Source organism: Suncus etruscus, chromosome 15 (genome assembly GCF_024139225.1).
Source record: "Suncus etruscus isolate mSunEtr1 chromosome 15, mSunEtr1.pri.cur, whole genome shotgun sequence".
In the NCBI taxonomy this organism is placed as follows: Eukaryota; Metazoa; Chordata; class Mammalia; order Eulipotyphla; family Soricidae; genus Suncus; species Suncus etruscus.
In genome coordinates this window covers 60,370,638-60,392,005 of record NC_064862.1, presented here as the reverse complement: position 1 = coordinate 60,392,005, position 21,368 = coordinate 60,370,638, and the positions used below count along the sequence as shown (strand labels likewise).

At 52.6% G+C, this 21,368-nt stretch overlaps 2 protein-coding genes across 2 annotated transcripts; both read right to left on the bottom strand.

Annotated features, from left to right (window-relative positions):
- Window positions 1–2,649: 2,649 nt before the first annotated feature.
- On the bottom strand, window positions 2,650–7,809 carry ALDOA (aldolase, fructose-bisphosphate A). The gene is made up of 9 exons (XM_049787814.1): window positions 7,642–7,809; window positions 6,264–6,393; window positions 5,966–6,177; window positions 4,415–4,469; window positions 4,171–4,331; window positions 3,759–3,842; window positions 3,494–3,668; window positions 3,051–3,250; window positions 2,650–2,962 (listed from the first exon to the last, which is right to left on the bottom strand). The coding sequence occupies exons 2-9, from the start codon at window positions 6,370–6,372 to the stop codon at window positions 2,867–2,869; spliced, it is 1,092 nt and encodes a 363-aa protein (XP_049643771.1). The 5' UTR covers window positions 6,373–6,393; window positions 7,642–7,809; the 3' UTR covers window positions 2,650–2,866.
- A 1,353-nt stretch (window positions 7,810–9,162) lies between these two features.
- Window positions 9,163–17,977, bottom strand: LOC126029890 (uncharacterized). Its single transcript, XM_049788135.1, has 4 exons — window positions 17,972–17,977; window positions 16,806–16,949; window positions 16,430–16,585; window positions 9,163–9,611 (listed from the first exon to the last, which is right to left on the bottom strand). The coding sequence occupies exons 1-4, from the start codon at window positions 17,975–17,977 to the stop codon at window positions 9,498–9,500; spliced, it is 420 nt and encodes a 139-aa protein (XP_049644092.1). The 3' UTR covers window positions 9,163–9,497.
- Between the last annotated feature and the right edge of the window lie 3,391 nt (window positions 17,978–21,368).

Below are 21,368 nucleotides of genomic sequence, written 5' to 3'. Positions count from 1 at the left end.
CCTCCTTGCTATCTCTCCAGCCCCAAGAGTTGATTTCTTAAAACTCCTAGAAGGTCCTACGCAAATTAATTCTGTGTGGAAAGGTTCTCTAACTTTGTCTTTTTTCAACTTTATTTTTATTTATTGACTCATTGATTGGTTGTTGGGCTACACCCAGCAGTGTTCAGGAGTCACTCCTGATTCTGCACTCAGAAATTGACCCTGGCAAACTGGGGGACCATATGGGATGCTGGGAATTGAACCAAGTCCTTTCGTTTCAGCCACATGCAAAGCAAACGCCTTACTACTGTGCTCTCTCTGGCCCCTATTTAGTCCTTTTCATTAAAAAAGGCACCACCCTAGGACCTACCTTTCCTTTTTTATTGACATGTGTGGGAGGGATTGGCCTTGCAGTGCTCAGGACTAACTTCTAGTTCTGTGTTCAGGGGTCACTCAAGGAGGTGCTTGAGTGAGACCCTATGTGGTGCCAGGGATCAGACCAGGGTTATACACAAGGCAAGGTCTTGAACTCCTTTACTACCATAAGTCTCCTGTGTTCCCTGCCCACTACTGCACCAGAGGGTGCTATCACCCACCCACCTTGGTAAACACTGGTGTGGATCACTAGGGATTCAGTTGGTTCAAAAAGTTGATTCTTTTGGCAGGGGTATTCACACCCGGCAACGCTCAGAGGCTACTCCTGGCTCTATGTTCAGAAATCACTCCTGGCAGGTTCAGGGGACCATATGGGATGCTGGGATTCAAACCACTGTCCTTCTGCATGTAAGGCAAATGCCTTACCTCCATGCTATCTCTCGGGCCTCAGAAAGCTGATTTTTTTTTTTCTTTTTTGGGGGGTTATAATCAGGGTGCTCAGGGCTTAAAAATGGCTCTGTGCTCACAAGTCACTCAAGGGTATGGATCGGGGATCCTAGTAGACCTCATGCAAACAAAGCCTACCCACCTGCTTTATGTACTTCACCCAGAAAGCTGTTATTTGCAAGACTGAACAAGAATGTACAGGACTATGACTAGGATTTCTTTTACTTGGGTGCCACTCCCTATAGTACTCAGGGCTTACTACTGGCTCTGTACTTAAGAATCACTCCTGGCATGAGTTGAGACCACATAGAATGCCACGGATTGAATGCTGATCAATCATGGGAAGGCAAGCACCATGCTCACTGGCCTCTGAGACTAGGATTTTTTTTGTTTTTGGGTCACACCCAGCACAGCGATCAGGGGTTATTCCTGGCTCTACGCTCAGAATTCGCTCCTGGCAGGCTCGGGGAACCATAAGATGCCGGGATTCGAACCACCATCCTGCATGCAAGGCAAATCCCTACCGCCATGCTATCTTCTGGCCGCAGTGCGACTAGGATCTTAATAGTTTTTTGTGTGTGCCTCTGTGTCACACATGGCCATGCTCAAAGGCTACTCCTGGCTTGTGCTGTTGTTTCTGGCAGTTTACGAGGGACCACATTGGGTACTAGTGGTCATACCTGGCTCACTCATGTACAAGGCAAGCAAGCATCTTACCCACTCTCCAGCCCAAGATCTACCAAGTTATTGCTACCCCACAGCCAGCCAGCATAAGTAATTGCAGAGAATAAGGTATGGAATAGCTTCATGGGATGCAGCTAGAGATTCAGTGGGAATTTGGGGCACACTCGAATCAAGTGGTGCCGGAGGTTTCAAGGTCACCCAAGCCATACTTGGAGGAACATACAGTATTGGGAATCAAACACAAGCTGCTGTGTAACATGTACATGCTCTAGCTTTTGATTGCTCTTCAAGGCCCAAGGTTTAACCTGAGCTCCTACCTTGTGTATCTGTGCAAGTTCATGGGTCCACAAGCCTCTGAAGATATCCCAAACCCCTCTGAAGACCAAAGATGGAGTAGAGGCACGGCTAATGGTACTGGGGCTCATCAGAGGTGAGTTAAGTCCCCTGCATGCCAGAAGCCTGGACAGCTTGCTGTACTCACAACCACCACCAAACTATTAAAGGCACACCCTTCACTACTCTTCCACTAATCTCTGCAATACACCTAACTGGCAAAAACTCCAGATTTGCTGGTTTGGGGGGCTGAAAACACTGGGTCTTTTAGGAGACAGGGCAGGCCACTCTCCTTCCCCTAACTCCCCCATGCCAGAGCTGCTGCCATGTCTGCCCATAGGGTCAGCTCAACAGATCAAAATCCTGGACCTCTGTATTCCTTGCATGTGGCAGACCCCAGCTTAATCCCCAAAATCTCAAAAAGTTTTTTTGTTTGGGGGCCACACCCACAGGCACTCAGGTGTTACAACTGCCTCTGTGTTTATACATCACTCCTGGTGGGGCTCAAGGGACCATATGAGGGCTGGAGTGATAGCACAGCAGTAGGGCATTTGCCTTGCATGCAGGTGACCCAACACAGAAAGTGGTTTGAATCCCAGCATCCCACATGGTCCCCTGTGCCTGCCAGGAGCAATTTCTTAGCACAGAGCCAGGAGTAACCCCTGAGCGCTGCCAGGTGTGACCCTAAAACCAAAAAAAAAGGGACCATATGAGATACAAGATAATGCAAGCACCCTACCCCCCATCGGATCACTCTGGCTCTAAGGGTTCTTCTAGGCTGTGCCACCTCCCCATGTCCCTTCCCAGCCCCAGAAAACTAGACAAAAGACACCCCTTGAACAGCTGTTTATTGGCAGTGGGCTGGAAAGAGCGATGGAATCAGCAAACACAGACAACACCACGCACTGATTCACAAGGAAGGCAGGAGTGATGGGAAAGAGCAGCCTAGTGCCCAAGGTGAATTCCCCTCTTCAAGAGTGGCTGTGGGGGAGGCCTGGAGTGTTGAGGGGCAGCCTGGATGCTGAGGGGACGTCTTCAAGCATCCCACTCAATAGGCATGGTTGGAGATGAAAAGGGACTCGCTGGCCGCGGAGCCACTCTGGCCACTGGGAGTGTACTTTCCTTGACAGGCGAGGCTATTGGCCTAAGGAGAGAAGCCGAAGTCAAGAGTGCTGCTCAGAGGCAGCCCCTGCACCCCAGTGCCTACCCATCTCCCACTGGCCTGGCCCTACCTGGGCTCGCTTGATGTACTCCTCCTGGGCAGCCTTCAGGTTCTCCTTCTTTCCACCCCAGGTCTTCAGGGCTGAGGCCTGCAGGGCTCGGCCAAATGAGAAGGTCAGGGCCCATGGCTTCAGCAGGGGGCACTTGTTGATGGCATTGAGGTTGATGGATGCCTCCTCCTCGCTCTGGCCTCCAGATAAGAAGGTGACTCCTGGAGAATAAGCGATGAAATGAAAGGAAAGGCTATCATTAGTCAGGGTGTTGGCTGGAGCCTTTAAAACTGCTCTGGATATCAGATCATCTGGGCATAAGGATTATGGGTATGGTTTATCTCCTCCCACAACTTCAGATGACGGTAGATCTTTGTTTCTAGGTCTCTCCTGTGACTGCGCCTCCACACAAAGCCTGTGTTCAGCCTGCTGCACTAGCACTCTGGCCTGGGATGAGATCTTACCAGTGACTGCTGGGGGCACAGTACGGCGCAGTGCAGTGACAGTTGCCATGGCAATCTCCTCATGAGAATATTTCTGGGTGCAGGCGTGGCCTGGAGTCACCATATTGGGCTTCAGTAGGGTGCCTTCCAGGTAGATGTGGTGGTCACTCAGAGCCTTGTACACGGCGGCCAGCACCTACAGTAGTGCACGGCCAGTGTGGGATGGGATAGGGGTCAACTCCAGTTGCCAAGCCCACAGCTGTGACCAAGCAGGCACATGACTTACCTTCTCAGTCACGTACTGACAGCGCTTCAGGTCATGGTCCCCATCAGGTAGGATCTCAGGCTCCACGATGGGCACGATGCCATTCTGTACAGGGACAAGGCAGCTATTAGGCCTCCTAACCTGGGACCCATTTACAACTTGCCAGTCATTAGTCAGATCGCATCTCAGTGCTTCAAATGGCTCTACGGGAGGACAGTAGGCAACAGGCAGCTACCCAGATCCACCCACAGACCAGTCCCCTATTCTGCCCTTTTGCTCAGCAGCCCTTCACACAACCATGCCAACTGCCAGGAAGGATCCAGAATAGTTGCCTGAAGGAGGGAGGTAGCCTGGCAGATGGGCAGCAGGCAGGCTTGCTGACACGCTGGAGCTAAATGGAGTGGGAGGAGGCTTGTCAGTAATACAGGCCTACCTGCTGGCAAATGCTGGCATAACGTGCCAGAACATTGGCATTTTCCATAATGGCAAGAGGGGAGGGAGTGTTTTCTCCAATCTTCAGCACACAGCGCCACTTGGCAAAGTCAGCTCCATCCTTCTTATACTGAGCACAGCGCTCAGACAGCCCATCAAGCCCTGAGAGGGGACCAAGAGTCAGAAAAAAGAAGGGCATGGCCTGGGGGGACGGGGCAGTAGAGCTGCTGCCAAACAGTTCTCACCTTGGGTGGTAGTCTCGCCATTTGTTCCTGCCAGTGGTACCACGCCTTTGTCTACCTATTGATTTGAGGGAACAGAGGGAATGATGCATAAACTCCTTTCTTTTCATGGTCCCAATCTGCTACCAACTTCCCTAAATCATTCTTCAGGAGCATCCTGGGGTTTGCAAATGTTTATACTTATTTTTGTACTTACCTGATCCTATAAGGGAGGATACACAGGGATATTATTTAACAGTGCCCAGGCTCCTATTGTTCATTAAATCAATGTGGAAAAAGCTCAACTGCCTTAATGGCAGTTTTTTTTTTTTATTTGTACAATGAGGTGATACTGCTCTTAGAAATACAAAGGTTGGAGGTCAGAGCAATAGCACAGGGGGTAGCTAGCCTTGCATGTAGCCAACCTGGGTTTGATTCCCTGGCATCCCATATGGACCCCAAGCCTTTCAGGAGGGATTTCTAAGAGTAGAGAATCCTAGGAGTAATCCCTAAGCACCGCCAGGTGTAGCCCAAAAACCAAAAAAAGAAATACAAAGGTTGGAGACATGGATAAAGTCCTTCCTGGCATGTATGAAGCCCTGGGCTGGATACCTGGCTCTACAAAATGCAAAAACCAAGACAAGGGCCGGAGAGATAGCATGGAGATAAGGCGTTTGCCTTTCATGCAGAAGGTCAGTGGTTCAAATCCCAGCATCTCATATGGTCCCCTGAGCCTGCCAGGAGCGATTTCTGAGCGTAGAGCCAGGAGTAACCCCTGAGCACTGCCAGGTGTGACCCAAAAACCAAAAAAAAAAAAAAAAAGACAAGAATTGCAAGGATTAGGACCAGAGTGATAGCACAGCGGTAGGCATTTGCCTTGCACGCAGTCAATCCAAGACAGACATGGGTTCAATCCCCAGCATCTCATATGGTCCCCCAAGCCTGCCAGGAGCAATTTCTGAGCTCAGAGCCAGGAGTAAGCCCAGAGACCACATGTGGTCTAAGGCTACATATGGTCCCAAAACAAGACCAAAAAAATATGCAACAAAATCCCAAGCCAGGGGCTGGCACTATAGCGCACTGGTAGGACATTTGCCTTGCACGCACTGACCCAGGACGGACGTGGGTTCGATACCTGGCATCCCATATGGTCCCCCAAACCAGGAGCAGTTTCTGAGCAAATAGCCAGGAGTAACCCCTGAGCATCACTGTGTATGGCCCAAAAACCAAAAACCAAAAAAACAAACAAACAACCCAAGCCACTCTGGCTAATTTCTATCTCTGTGTATGATACATACACACTTACATATAATATAATACATTAGATTTGGGGGCCATACCAGCAGTGCTTGGGGTGATTATCCACTGGTACTCAGGTGCAGTTTGGGTCTCCTACAGGCAAAGCAAGTGCTCCAGGCCTGTGCCATCTCCCCAGCTATCTGGCTTTCTTTATACCTACCCTCTTTAGAGCTGTGATGTGTAGAAACTCAAAGTCTAGGCTCCTTGCCCCATGTCCATACCCCAAGCTCCCTAGTCTATGCTTCTACCCCTACTAACCTTAAACCCTTCACTCACCTTGATGCCCACAACACCACCCTTAGCTTTGATGACTTGAGAGAAGGGACGTCCATCATCTGTCTTCTGGTAAAGGGTCTCGTGGAAGAGGATGACGCCCCCAATGCAGGGGTTCACGCGGTCATCAGCTGTCAGCAGAAGCTGGCGATAGAAGCGGCGATTCTCCTCAGTGTTCTCAGTGCCAATGGACTGCAGGCGTTTGGCAATGCTCCCTGAAATGGAGCAACACATGGGGCTAAGGGTACTCGGCCTGTCACCCCAACCCTGGCCCCTCCTCCGAGCAGGCTCTGCCACGTACCAGTGGACTCATCTGCAGCCAAGATGCCCTTGCCTGTAGCCACAATTCGGTGAGCTATATCAGAAAGCTCCTTCTTCTGCTCCGGGGTTAGCGCTGGATGCGAGGCCATGGTGACAGATGGAGTTGTTTTCTGGGCAAAGGAGACAGGACGAGGGTTGAGTCTTCCCATGAAACCCTACAGAACAGAGCCCCTCCCCTGCCCCACACCCAGCAGGTGTTGGGGCAATGCCATCCTCAGCTCTTCCCTACACCATACTTCTCTGCACTGGACCTGCCTGCTGTGCCTTTCCTAACTCTTTCTGCGTACTGGCATCTGGGGAAAAGGAATAAGCCAGAACCATGGACAGGTGGGCCATGTAGAAGCTGGACCCTTCTGGCTTGTGCTTTGCCATGGGTCACCTTGCCTAGAAGTAAAACCGAGTATTTTAGATTTTAGATGTACGTAAGACAAGATCTAACCCACTCAATGAAAGGAGGGAGACGGATGAAAGGATGAAGAAGTCAGTGCTTCCAAGTCAACATAGCAACCCAAATATCAGATCTGTGGGCGGAATCCAGGCTGTGATAGGCCAGTTGCCTCCAGTCCACCCAAGATCCTAAGACAGGCCCAGGCTCCAAAGCCTCAAGGACACCCCAAGGTCAGGCTTCTCCCCAGGGTTAGAGATGGAAACAAGAGAAAAAGGAAAGGGGTAATCAGAAGCCCACTAAAGGGGCCCAGAGGAAGCAACCCAGTGCATCCTGCTCCCACCCCTCCTAGGGAGAAAGGAGAAGGTTCGAGCAAACAGGTTGAGAGACTGTGGAGGGATGCAAACGCCCCGCCTCTCACCCCCCCCCCAGCCCGAAAAAAACGCTTCAGTCTTCTGGCCGGCTGCAGCTGTTTCCAGGCTCAGAAGCAAGGTCACCCGATAAGAAAAGACTGGGAAGGCGCTAATGGGGCTCCAAGCATTGCTAAGGGGATCCCCTCCTCACCAGGGGAGCCCTCACCAGAAGAGGCAACCGCCTCGCCCTTCCGGACACCCGCTAGGCATTTCTAAGCCTGGCCCTCGCAGCTCCCAGCACCCCGGGTCTTGGCAAAGGCACATTAACCTGAGCACCGGGAACCCCAGCACGAACGGGGAAGGAAAAGGCAACCGACAGGGCTCGGGCCGCTTCCTCCCCCGCCATGACTCAGCCTGCGGAGCCGCCGCGGTGTTGCGCAGCAAGCCGAGCGGCTCACGCAGCAGAGGGTTGGGGAGCCCGGCGGGAGCGCGGGGGTCTGGGGGAGGCAGGGGCGGCGCAGAGAAGCCGGACGCACCGGGGGGCTCTGCGCTGAAGCCCGCCCCCGGACCCCACTCAGCGACCCCTGCCCCGAGCACAGCACTCGTCCCAGGGCGCTCACCTGGCACCGGAGCGGGGCGGGCCTGCGGGGCGCGGCGAGGGCCGGCGAGGGGAATGAGGACCGAACGCGGGGCGGCGGTCACCAGGAGGCTGGTTCGGGTTCGGCGGCGCGTTCCAGGAGGAACGCAGCCTGTTCTGGTCCCGAGGGGGCGGGCGGGCGGCGGGAGGTGGCGCCGCGCCTTATAAAGGCCGCTGCGCCCGGCCCGGCCCGGCCCGCTCCTCTGCGGGGCCCGCGCGGCCAATAGCGGGCCGGGAGGAGCGCGAGGGGGCGGCGCACCCCGAGGCGGGGCCAGGCCGGCCCAGTACGGTCCCTCCCCCGCCGGTGGGACGTGACTCGGGCCACATCCCGCGGGTCTCCGGGCCCGCCCCGGCTGCGCCCTCTCCTCTCCCACTCCGGTCTCCCCGGGGAGCGCGCGGGGGCCGTGACTCAGCCGATTCGATTCGGGGCTCCCCAGGGACTGGGGGACGGCGCAGGGGGACCGGCCGCGAGGAGGGTCGGGTCACCCTGGGCCACCCCGGGCTTCCGGCGGCTACTGAGCCGGCGGATGTCCCTTCGGAGCACCGTCCAGAGGTCGGCGCGTCCCCTGGACCACGGAGCTCCGAGGCGTGGCCTGACCCTTCCCTCCCGAGTCCCGGCCCGGGCGTGCGACGTGGAGGCAAGGGCAGTGCGAGGACGCCCCGGAGCACGAGTCCCGGGTCGGGTCTGCAAGGCGCCCGCCTTGGGGTGCGGTCCTACCGGTCTGCTGCGCAGGCCTACACGGCTACACCGAGGGAGCCCCGCCAGGGTCGTGGGGGGAGGGGTTGCCGGGCCACCATTCCGGCGAAAAGTCCCCCATGCCCGACTTTCCTCTCCAAAGTAAAGACGGATCTCGCAGCTGGGCAGCCCTCCTCCAGGCCTGCCGGCCCCCTCTGAACCCTGCTGGTGCCCATCAGTGCACCAGGCCTGCTGCCCCCCCCCCCCAACCCCGCTGGTGCCCACCTGTGCGGCAGCCGAAGCCTCTGGCAGAGCCTGGTCACAGGGAGTGCGCTGGGCTGCTTCGGGGCGGGGGTTATAAGGCCACCCCAACCCTCCCCCACCTCAGCCCCAACCTTCTCCCGTGACCCCTGCCCTTTCTTTGCCATCGAAGCTTGCTGGGACCTATATTTAGGGAAACCCGAAGCCCATGACATTCATGCCAGCAGGCAGGCCCCACGGAGGGGAGCAGGAGCACTGTGGCCTGGTCCTGTTTGGGGGTGGGGGCAGCCCCTGCGCACTCATCAGTACTTCCCCAATTCCTTTCTTGGAAATTCAAAGGCCCTCCCTCCAGAGCTCCAAAGGGAGTCCAGAGAAGAAAATCTCCAGGACAGGGGTCTGCAAGGCGGAAACAGGGTGGGGGTTCTCAGCGGTGTAGCCCTCCAACCACCTTAGTTCCCCTCTAGTCTGGGCCCTGATGGTTACTGGAAATCTGGGGAACCCATTTCTTAGGGGGAGAGCAGATGCAAGTACTACACTTACCTCAAAATAACCAAGAGTCCAGAGGAGCAAGGCAGAGGTACACCTCTATTCTGATACTCAAGACCAGAAGCTGTCCCTAATGCTGTCGTGGCCAGCAGTGGTCTTAACTCCAGACATAAGTTATTTGGGGGTGGGGAAGGTGGCCAGGGCCAGGACGCTCATTCGTGCTCCTGCTCTGGGCCTCCGATGGGCTGCCATCCAGCTCGCCCTGGCCGCTAAGTCCTGCCCCTGGACAGCCAGGCTCTTGGCTCTCGCTGCCCACACAAGTGAGCTGGGCAGACCATTTGTGGTTTCAGTGGCCTAGAGAGAGATGTCCTGAGGCCCATCAGGGATGAGGGCATGTGGGCCCCGGGGGCTGGTCCTCATCGAAGCTTGATCTCAAAGCAGAGGCAGTTGAGGCTCTGGCAATCGGGGAGTTGGCAGGCACAGGCACAGTCGCACAGTGGGCAGCAGAGAGGGCAGTGTGGCATCCAGCCCTAAGGAGGGGAGAAAAAAGGCCAGTGAGCAGAAGGAAGGGAGGGGAATCTGAAGCTATTTTCTGAGCAAGGGGTACATTCACCCTTCTAGGGAATAAAGTGAGTTCTTGGACTGTGGAAAAATCAGTAGGGGAGCCATGTTCCAGGCCGGAGCGATAGCACAGTGGTAGGGCATTTGCCTTGCACGCGGCCAACCCCAGATAGATCTCTGTCCGATTCCCAGCATCCCATTTGGTCCCCGAAGCCTGCCAGGAGCGACTTCTGAGCACAGAGCCAGGAGTAACCCCTGAGCGCTGCCAAGTGTGACCCTCCAAAAAAAAACAAACAAACAAAAAAAAAAAAAAAAAAAAAAACTCCAAAAAACCAAAGGGTGGCAATGTTCCAAACAACAAGGTACCAAAACAAAGTACCAAACAAGCTGAAAAGAGTATTTAGGTATTCAGGCCTCCCTTTTTAGGGAACCAGGAGACTGAGGATCTAGCATTGGTCCTGTGCTAGAATTCAGTCCCAATGTTCAGCACAGAGATGTTCTACTATATCCTCATGCATGTTAGGTTATTAGATGAAGAAAGTAGGGGCCGGGTAGGTGGCGCTGGAGGTAAGGTGTCTGCCTTGCAAGCGCTAGCCAAGGAAGGACCGCGGTTCGATCCCCCGGTGTCCCATATGGTCCCCCCAAGCCAGGGGCGATTTCTGAGCACATAGCCAGGAGTAACCCCTGAGCGTCAAACGGGTGTGGCCCAAAAACCAAAAAAAAAAAAAAAAAAAAAAAAGAAAGTATACAGAACTACAGACCTTTTTTTTTTTTTTGCTACACTTGGCAATGCTCAGGGTTTACTCCTGGCTTTGCACTCAGGAATCTCTCCTAACAGTGCTCAGGAGACCACATGAACTGAGGGGTGAACCTGCATTGCCTTACCCACTGTACTAGCATTTGATCTCACAGACATTTTTGCCCTGATAAAAAACTACTTTGCATTTTGTGAATTTCTTCCTTGTATTAAAACCAAACTGCAGGATCTCATTTCTCATTTCTGAGCACCCACCCTGCAAGTACAGACCACATTCACGAATCGTATGAGAAAAAAGCTTTCTAGGGGGTCTGAGCAATAGTACAGTGGGTAGGGAGATTGCCTTGCACATGTGGGTTCAAACTCCAGCATCCCATAGTCCCCCAAGCACCACCAAGAATATTTCCTGAGAACAGAGCTAGAGGTAACCCCTGAGCATCACCATGTGTGGCAGGAAAAAAAAAATAAGAAAAGGTTTCTAGGGGCCAGAACAATAGTATAGCAGGTAAGATGTTTGTCTTGCACACAGCCAAACTGGGTTCAATCCCTAGCATCCTATCAGGTAATATCTGAGCACAAAGCCAGCAAGAAGTACTGAGTACCACTGGGCATGACCCAAAGCAAAAAATGCCTCCTGGGGCCGGAGAGATAGCATGGAGGTAAGTCGTTTGCCTTGCACGCAGGACAGTGGTTCGGATCCCGGCATCCCATAGGATCCCCTGAGCCTGCCAGGAGCGATTTCTGAGTGTAGAGCCAGGAATAACCCCTGAGCGCTGCTGGGTGTGACCCCCCCAAAAAAAGCCTTCTACTTTGCTTCAAAAGTCATGATTTGCATATTAAAGAATATGTTTGCAGGGGCCAGAGAGGTGGCGCTAGAGGTATAGTGTCTGCCTTGCAAGCGCTAGCATAGGATGGACCACGGTTCGATCCCCCGGCGTCCCATATGGTCCCCCCAAGCCAGGAGTGATTTCTGAGCGCATAGCCAGGAGTAACCCCTGAGCGTCAAACGGGTGTGGTCCAAAAAAAAATGTTTGCAGTATTCAGGATCATATGTAAAGTCCCATACATGTAGACAAATTTTTAATATTTTTTGTTTGGGACCAGAGAGATAGCAAGAAGGACGGTGATTCGAATCCCAGCATCCCATATGGTCCCCGAGCCTGCCAGGGGTGATTTCTGAGCGTAGAGCCTGGAGTAACCCCTGAGCACTGCCAGGTGTGACCCAAAAACCAAAAAAATAATTTACTTTTGTTTGTTGCTTGGTTTGTTTAACTTATTATTATTATATTTTGGGTTTTGGGCCACACCCTGTAATGCTCAGGGGTTACTCCTGGCTATGCACTCAGAAATCGCTCCTGGCTTGGGGGACCACATATGGGACGCCAGGGAATCGAACCGCAGTCCGTCCTAGGTGAGCTCAGGCAAGGCAGACACCTTACCCCTTGCACCACTGCTCCAGTCCTGTTTATTTAACTTCATTTTTAGGTCACACCAGTGCTCAGGATATATTCTTGGCAGGGATCAGGGGACCATATATAGAGAGCTGAAGATCAAACCCAGGACAAGGGGCCAGAACAAAATCACAGCGGTTAAGGCATTTGCCTTGCACATGGCCAGCATAGGACAGACCCTGGTTCAATTCCCGGCATCCCATATGGTCCCCCCAGCCTGCCAGGATCGACTTCTGGGTGCAGAACCAGGAGTAACCCCTGTTACTGCCACTGGGTGTAACCCAAAAACAAAACTAAAAAAAAAACAAACAAAACAAAACAGGACAGTCACATGCAAGGCTATTCTTGTATTATCTCTCCAGACCCACTTTTGTTATTATTATTTTTTTATTTTTTTATCTTTTGGTTTTTGGGTCACACCTGGCAACGCTCAGGCGTTACTCCTGGCTCCATGCTTAAAAATCGCTCCTGACAGGCTCGGGGAACCATATGGGATGCCGGGATTCGAACCACTGTCCTTTTGCATGCAAGGCGAACGCCTTACCTTCATGCTATCTCTCCGGCCCCTTGTTATTATTTTTTATGTTTTTGGACCATACCTAGCACACCATCAGACATTACTCCTGGTGAGTCTCAGGGGACTGTAGGGGATGCCAGGGATCAAACCCAGGTCAGCCATGTGCAAGGCAAGCACACTACCTGCTGTACTATCTCTCTGACCCTTCCACTTTTTTTTCTTTTTGGAATATACCCAGCAGTGCTCAGTCGCTCTGCACTCAGGAATTACTCCTGGCAATGCATTTGGGATGCCAGGAATCAAAGCTAGGTCTGCTACATGCGAGGCAAGTACCCTACCCAGTGTACTCTTGCTCTAGCCCCCCCACTTATTTTTTTTTTTTGGTCATACCCATCAGTGCTCAGAACATACAGTGTGTAGGGGATTAAACCCAGGGCTCCTACATGTACAGTCAAATCCCTGGCCACTACTTTATTTTATAATTTTTGTTTTGTTTTGTTTTGTTTTGGGGTCTCATTGGACTGTACTGGCACTGCTCAGGTTACCATATGGAATACCATGGATGAACCTGCATCTTCTGTGTGAAGATAAGTGTCCTCCCCACTGTGATATTGCTCTGGCTCCCTAGCATGATTTTGATTTCCAATGATCAGAATGTTTTCAACAAAAGAGAAAATGAGGTTCATCTAGAAGTTTGTTTTGGGAATGGTCCTGGGATGATCCGCTGAGTCCCCCTTGAGACCTTTATCAACCCATCAACCCCCTTGTCCCAACAGGGCAGGAATATCAGCCTTCTGGGGGCCGCAAGGATGGAACACTGCGTAGAGCACCTGCCTTGTACTCAGCTAACGCAGGTTCAATCTCCGGCATTCCATAGGATCCCCGGAGCCCTTCTAGGAGTAATTCGTATGAGCAGAGCCAGGAAAAACTGCTGAGCATCCCCAGGTGTGGCCCAAAACCCAAAACCACAACATTAAATAAGCAACTGTTCAATGAATGGATGAATCAAGGAGTCCCCCACTTTAGGCAGGAAGAGGCCTTCTTGCTCCCTGGTAAAGACAAGCTTGGAGAATGGGAACACCATGTACTTAGACACAAAAGGGGAGATGTGGCTGGCTCAGCCCACTCCTCTCCCGCTGGCACAGGGATGATCTACTGCCTGCAAGCAAGAACTGGAAGTAGGCCAGCAGGCTGGCCTGACATGCCCAGGGAGTGTGAAAGGAGACTGGCTTCTTGAGACAGAGCTAGTGACAGTCACAGATGCATAGTTCAGGCACCGGCCAAGCCAGGAATAGGGAAATGACCTTTGGAACAGCTGAGGTTTTGGGGTGTGGTGTCATATGACTGGTGAGATCAGATGTCACTGGGGTTTCAGTGAGGGGCCAGAGATCAGGGGGAGGGCTGAGGTCTGATGTGGAGGGTGTGGACCCCAGAAGGAGCAAAGCCTGATGGCAGATGGAGAGAGCAGAGTGGTTTCCTTGTGTTTGGTGAGGGTGTGGTTTGGGGCGGCAGTGGAGAGACCCAGTCTGGGCAGGGAGTTAGTTCCATGGATTATAGAGGACCCCACGATTCTGCATGCAGCAGTACTGAGGGAGACTGCTGCCCTCCCTTCCAAGAAGAGGATATTAACATCCTGGCCTGGCTCTGTCTGCTGGAAGGGTTCCCATCAGCCACTAATAACAGCTAATGGATTTCTCAGCTCTACAGGCAGCCATGTGGCTTCTGGAAGGAATCTGCTGTTTAAGTACATTAAACAAGGGCTCCAGGCCCGCTAACCTAGTGTGTCTCCAGCCAGAGCTGCAGGGTTTTACCTGGATTATTGGGGGGCAAGCCTGGCAGTGCTCAGAGCTTACTGTCTCTGTGCTCAGAATCATTCATGGAGGGGTTTAGGGAACAAGAAGGGGTTCCTGGAACTGAACCCAGGTTGGCCACACACAAGGCAAGCACTCTACTCACTATCTCACAGCTCCAGCCCTTTCACTCTAGTTTGTAAAGACAACCCAATCCCTCCGCTGCTGGCTAGAGCCTGGCAGCTTAGGTTTAGAGCCTTGCTTTTTGTTCATCTCAGAAACCATGATGAAACTCATTTCCTGGGGCCACTGATGTGAGTCAGCAGAACGAATAAACTTGAATGCCTGGAGCACAGTAAAAAAGATAGAAAAGCCATTCTTGTTCCTTGAGGGGTGTTTTGAGGGAGGTGGGGGAACTTTGGGCCATTCTCAGTAGTGTTCCAGAACATATGGTTCTGGAGATTGAACTAATGATCATATAAAAGGCAACACCCTTAACCTCTCTGGCCCTTAATAGTAATTTTTTTAAACTTTATTTATTGATTGATTTTTTTAAACTTTATTGATTTATTGGCTCATTGACGTTCAATACTCTGGGTGCTGGGTTCAATACTCTGGTCCCCAAGCAACAGCAGGAACAGCCCCTAAGCACTGCCAAGCTGGTCCCATAACAAAACAAATCAAAAAGCAAATAAACAAAAACATCTAATTCTTTTTTTTTTTTTTTTTTTTTTTGTGGTTTTTGGGTCACACCCGGCAGTGCTCAGGGGTTATTTCTGGCTCCAGGCTCAGAAATTGCTCCTGGCAGGCACGGGGGACCATATGGGGTGCCGGGATTTGAACCAATGACCTCCTGCATGAAAGGCAAACGCCTTACCTCCATGCTATCTCTCCGGCCCCTAATTCTTAGGACCAGAAAGACAGTAAAGGAGGCAAGTAAGACATTTGTCTTGCATATAACCAACCCCAATTCAATCCTTAGCACTACATATAATCCTCCAAGCACTGCCAGGGATCACTTTTAACTATGCAAAGAGCCAGAAATAGACACTGAGAAAAGTCAGATGTGACCCTAACCTTGCCCTGAACACAAAAAAAAAAATGGCAGGTAAAGGCCAGAGAGACTAAAGAAGTTAAGGATCTTCTTGTGGGGCTAGAGAGGTAGCATGGAGGTAAAGTGTTTGCCTTGAAAGCAGAAGGACATTGGTTCAAAACCTGGCAACCCATGTGGTCAGCCCTGAGCCTGCCAGGAGCAATTCCTGAGCGTAGAGCCAGGAGTAACCCCTGAGCATTGCCAGGTGTGACCCAAAAACCAAAAATCAAAAACAAACAAACAAAAAGGATCTTCTTGTGGCCGGAGAGATAGCACGAAGGTAAGGCGTTTGCCTTGCCTGCAGAAGGACAGTGGTTCGAATCCCGGCATCCTATATGGTCTTCCGAGCCTTCCAGGAGCGATTTATGGTTGCTTTACACACAGTTGAGTCCAATTTGATTCATGGCATTTCATATAATTACTCAGCCCTGCCAGGAATGATCTCTGAGCGCAAAGCCAGGGGTAAGCCTTGAGAACTGCCGGGTGTAGACCAAAAATAAAACCAAAAAGCACATGGCACAGAGCACTTAGTGACAAAAAAGATTCTGCACAGGGCCCTGTGTTTTCTTTATTTTTGGTTTAGTTTTGCTGTCACACCTGGCTGTGCTCAGGGCTTACTCCTAGCTCTGCACTCAAGGATCACTCCCAGCAGGGCTTAGGGGACCACAGAGATATGAGGAATTGAACCCTGGTTCTCCATGTGCAAGTACTCTATCCCCTGTACTATCACTCTAGCCCTGCCCTGAGTTTTGTTTTTATTTTGGGGTCACACCCTGCAGCACTCAGGGGATACATTGGCTCTGTGCTAAGAAATCCTGGCAGGCTCGGAGGACCATATGGGATGCCGGGATTCAAACCACCAGTGTCCTGAATCAGCTGCGTGCAAGGCAAACACCCTACCGCTGTGCTATCGCTCCAACCCCCTACCCTGAGTTTTGAAAGCTTTTGTGTGTGTGTGTGTGTGTGTGTGTGTGTGTGTGTGTGTGTATTTTGGGGTCATATTCAGCAGTTCTACTGCAGTATCTCTCTGACTCCACGATAAACTATTATGTTGTTTATGGCTGTCTCCACCAGACCCAGCGTCTGAGACTCCATCAGTTACTCAGACTAGGAACTGCTGCTCAGAAAACTAGCCAGGACCTGGACCAGGTCTCCAGAGGCATGGGGAGGTGAACTCACAGCTTCCGTGGGCTGGGGGCAGCAGGCATCTAGGAAGTGGGCTGGGCTGGGCAGAGGGAAGTCGCAGGCTTCGGCACAGGTCCAGCAACAGTCCCCGGTCCTGGAGGCACCTTGCTTCCTGCAGGGGGCGCTGCAGTCTGGGCAGCAACCCTGAGCCTAGGAGAAGGCACAGCTCAGGCTCTGGACCAAAGGCCAGGTAGGAGCAACTGAAACTCCAGCAGGATGGAGAAGGTGGTGCTGGTGACAAGATGGGAGGGACACCTATCCCACAAAAGGGACAAAGGTGAATAAATGGTAAAGGGGTGTCACGGTCAGTGCCTGCAAATGAGGGGGCCTCTTTCCCAGAGCCCACCCTTCAGCCCCACAGGCCCCTCACCAGCAGGCAGTGCCTGATCAGCAGCACTAGGCCCAGCAGCAGCAAATAGATGCCCACAGCGATGAAGACGATGGCAGGGATGGGGAGTAGCAAGGAAGGACCATTCACAGGAGCCGGGGGTGGATTCCACGAGCTAGAGGAAGCCTAGGTGAGCACAGGGTGGGGTGACAAGGAGTACATGGCGGCTACAGAACCCGGAAATACCAGAAGACAAAGAGGGCAAAGAGGAACAGTCACTTGATGATGGTGAGTCAGTCTTGCTCTCCACACCTAGCTCAGTGCCCTGGAGCAGATCAATCTAGAACTTGTTGGAAGCGGAGACACCTCACGGGGTTGAACTACATGCCAAGATATGGGAGGCCCAGGAGTGATTTTGTTTAGAAGATTTTGGGTCACACCCAGCAGTACTCAAGATTTAACTCCTGGCGCTGTACTCAGGAATTACTCCTGGCGGTGCTTGGGGGAACAAATGGGACCATATCGAATCTGGCGAATCTGGGTCAGCAAGACAAATGTCCTATGGCTGGCTCCAGTCCCTGTAGGCCCAGGTTTGATTCCCAGCACACATGGTCCCCAGAACATTGCTCCAGTAGCAACTCCCCCAAAATCTCCGGGTGTGACCCAAAAACAGTCTATGGTCTATATTCCACTGGGGTTCATAACTCCCTCAGCCTGCATTCAGCCCCTTTCCTGAGCACCCCAATCTAGCCCTGCTAACTGCTCCCCCAGTTCCAGGCATCCTTGCAGCACCTCCAGCATCCCAGCCTCTCACCCCTAAATCACCCTGTTTCTTATGCCTGGGAAGTCTTTTGTGTATTGTTTTGGAGACCACTCCGGCAGTGCTTCTGGCCCTGAGTTCCAGGATCATTTCTGGTGGTGATGGGGGACCAGATGGGATGCTGGAGATAGAACCCGGATCCGCGAGGTTTCGTGCCCCAACCGGGGTACTACGTAACCCCGCCCCCTGAAAAGCGCCTTTTCTCCTGTAGTGTGCAGCAAGCTCATCGTGGCCAAAAGCGCGGGAAAGTGACGCCCCACACTCTCAGGGTGCTTGACCTGAGCTGGGAAGAGCCCCCCACTCCAGTCGGGGTTCAGAGAGAGGCATAACTAGGGGAAAGGCAAAGTTTGGGGAGCGGAGGGGTCCCTTTGGGGGGGCTCGGACTCACGTCCATGGGACAACAGCAACAGCAACAGCAGGTCCGGGAGCTGCGGAGGAAAGTCCTGGACCTCAGCGGCTGAGGGGTTCACTAGGCCGGGGCACCCACTCTTTTCCCATTACCCTTTTGGGGCAACTGAGGCCCAACAATGGCTCCAGGGCGGGAAATCGGGAAAGGGCGTTGGGGAGACTCCTCCTTCCCAGACCCGAAGGCGCCTTCCCCCCACAGCCCGTGCTCCCTCGGGCGACCCAACCAACCCCTCACCTACGCCCTAGGGGCCCCCCGCGGTGCCCGAATTCCACGCCGCTTCGGGGCCCGAGAACCGCGGCCACGGCGCCGCCTAGAAGCCTCGGGCGGCTTCCCCGGTTGCCATGGGGACCGCGCCCCGCCCCTACGGCGGCCGTCGACGTCCAAAAGCCCTCGATTCGTTTCCTTGCGCCGTCCTCCGCAGCTAAATTAGGACGCAGCGCTGCAGGGACTGACTGTCTTGGAGGCTTGCTCGACGTGGCCCCCACGGAAAAGCCAGTTTCCGCCGCCACTCACACGCGTCGGGTTCCTTCCAAGTCTTTTTGTTTTGTTTATGTTTTTGTTTTGGGGTCACACCCGGTAAGCGCTCAGGGCTGCCTCCTGGCTCTACGCTCAGAAATCGCTCCTGGCAGGCACGGGGGACCATATGGGATGCCGGGATTCCAACCACCGTCCTTCTGCATGCACGGCAAACGCCCCATTTTCATGCCATCTCTCCGGTCCTCCAACCTACTTTTTTGGGGGGAAGGTCACACCCGGTGGCTCTCAGAAATCGCTCCTGGCAGGCACGGGGACCTTATGGGATGCCAGGATTCGAACCACCGACATTCTGCATGAAAGGCAAACGCCTTACTTCCATGCTATCCCTCCGCCCCGGGTCCTTCCAAGTCTTATGCTGGGCCGGCGGAGCCCTGAAGGCCAGAACGAGCCCTTGGCCAGTCCACGGAACCTCGCAGAGTCCTCGCAGGCCTCCCTGGGACTGGGACGCTGAGTCGTCGGAGTGATGGTGCAGCGGATAGTGCTGGGGTCCCCTGCCCCCCATAGTCCTTGAAACCTTGAGCACAGTCGGGTGCAACCCCCAGGGGGGCAAAACAGACAGACAGGGGTCTAAGCTGGCTGTTCGCTGTAGGGAAAATCTCATGTTTCTCAACCCCCAGTCTCTTTGGCCTACTGGGCCCTGGCTGGGTTTCATCTGCCCTCTGCAGCCCTCACGGTGCTGTCAAGGTCGTGTCCCTACCACGCTCGCTCATGGACATGGACGTTCCAGGTTCTGCTAATGTGGCTTTCTCCAGGGCTCCCCTTTGCTCCTGATTAAGCCCTTTCCTCGATGTGCCCTCCTTCCCGGTACCAGGGTCCTCCAGTGACTTCTGGTGCTGGGAGCAGGGTCAGATAAGAAGTAAGTAAGGTTGGGGCTGGAGCGATAGCATAGTGGTAGGACGTTTGCCTTGAACGTGGTTGACCTGGAACGGACCAGGATTCGATTCCAGGGTTCAATTCCTAGGGATCCCATATGGTCCCCAGAACTTGCCAGGAGTAACCCCTGAGTGCCGTCGGGTGTGGCCCAAAAACAAAACAAAACAAAAAAGTAAACAAGGATTTACTTGTTTACTTCGACCTGGCATTTGATCCAACACCATATGGTCACCTAAGCTCTCTAGGTGAATACAGAGCCAGTGGGTAAGCCCTGAGCACCAATACGTGTGCCCCCTCTCATAAAAAAATATAAAAAGAAAAGAAAACAAAAACAGGGCCGGAAGCATGGCACAAGCAGTAGGGTGTCTGCCTTGCATGCACTAATCTAGGATGGACTGCAGTTTGATCCCCCAGCATCCCATATGGTCCCCAAAGCCAGGAGCAATTTCTGAGCGCATAGCCAGGGGTACTCCTGAGCGTCACCGGGTGTGACCCAAAAACAACGAGAGAGACAGAGAGACAGAGACAGAGAGAGACAGAGACAGAGACAATAAGGTAAATCTTCAATTTTCAGCACTTCCATCAGAGCTCCATGCCTTCAGGCCTGCTCCCTCAGCAGAGAGCCTATACCTGGGATCCACTGGTGTTCTCCTGGCCAACCATTGCCCCCAGTGGGAATAGTGGGGACCCCAAAAGCCCCCTCCAGGCCTCAGATTGCATGCTAGTAATACCTCCACAAGCAGAGCCACTTACTTTAGGGGGTTGAAAAAGCCCCCTCCAGGCCTCAGATTACATGCTAGTAATACCTCCACAAGCAGAGCCACTTACTTTAGGGGGCCCCCCAAAACAATTATTTCTGGTAATACTTGAGGAACCATACGCAGTATCAGGGACCAAACTGTGATTGGCCAGAAGCAGTACAAATACCTTAAACTGTGCACTATGACTCCAGCCGTGTCCATGTTCTCCAGGCTCCTTCCCATGCTACAGCGATGCCTAGGATTTCCTGTGCAGAATCCTGAAAAGGCCAAGGGCTGTGTTCTTTTTTTGGTTTATTTTGCTTTTGTTTGAGGGGGCTATACCTGGCGGTATTTAGGAGTTACTCTTGGCTCTGAGTTCAGGAATCACTCCTGACAGGCTCAGGGGACCTGAGATGGGTTGCTGTTGATCGAATTTGGATTGGCCATGTGCAAGACAAGCACTCTACCTACTCTGGTATCGCTCTGGCCAAGGGCTGTGTTCTTGTTCTTGGCTCTCTGATCTCCCCTCCTTCCTTCATACTGTGAGGGTCTTCCCCCTGATGCTAGTGAGGATCCCAGGATGACTTATGTAAAGTGGTGGGGGTAAGGGCAGCAGCCTGAAAAAGGAAGCTGCTGCTTTCTCTATAACCAACTCTGCACTCCAGGAATGGTTGAGGAATCTAGGGCTGTGGGCTTTATTCTTATTTATTTATTTATTTATTTATTTATTTATTTATTTATTTATTTATTTTTGTGGGCTTTATTCTTTACAGAAAAGGAAAGTCAGTATTTGACCTTACACAGGCCGTCCAAGTCATCTGACAACTTCCTGTCTGAAAAGAATTTCAGCAGACAAGGAGTTAAGTAAAAACAGGTTTCATTTTTATGTAAAAACAGAGAGAGTAGGGGCTGAGCTGTGGCTCAGGCAGTAGGGTGTTTGCCTTGCATGCACTAACCTAGGTTGGACCTTGGTTTGATTCCCCAGCGTCCCATATGGTCCCTCATGCCAGGGGCAATTTCTGATCACATAGCCAGGAGTAACCCCTCCTGGCCCAAAAACAAAACAAACAAACAAAAACAGAGAGTAAGGAGCTCAAGAGAGCATCAGGCTTCTCAAAAGGCAGAGAAAGTCCTGGTTATACATCTCAGAGTGAAAGTATGAATGTCTATATCTCAAGAGGGAAGATTTGGGCTGGAGTGATAGCACAGCAGGTAGGGTATTTGCC

Excerpts from the sequence above, each read along its gene's own strand:
- ALDOA (XM_049787814.1), bottom strand. The coding sequence starts at position 6,372 with ATGGCCTCGCATCCAGCGCTAACCCCGGAGCAGAAGAAGGAGCTTTCT. Across the intron at positions 3,843-4,170 it reads ATGCCAGCATTTGCCAGCAG|AATGGCATCGTGCCCATCGT; the intron begins GTAGGCCTGTAT and ends GTCCCTGTACAG. Across the intron at positions 3,251-3,493 it reads TGTGCCCCCAGCAGTCACTG|GAGTCACCTTCTTATCTGGA; the intron begins GTAAGATCTCAT and ends CTTATTCTCCAG.
- LOC126029890 (XM_049788135.1), bottom strand. Across the intron at positions 16,586-16,805 it reads TGATCAGGCACTGCCTGCTG|GCTCAGGGTTGCTGCCCAGA; the intron begins GTGAGGGGCCTG and ends GCCTTCTCCTAG. Across the intron at positions 9,612-16,429 it reads GCCCCCAGCCCACGGAAGCT|GGCTGGATGCCACACTGCCC; the intron begins GTGAGTTCACCT and ends TCCCCTCCTTAG.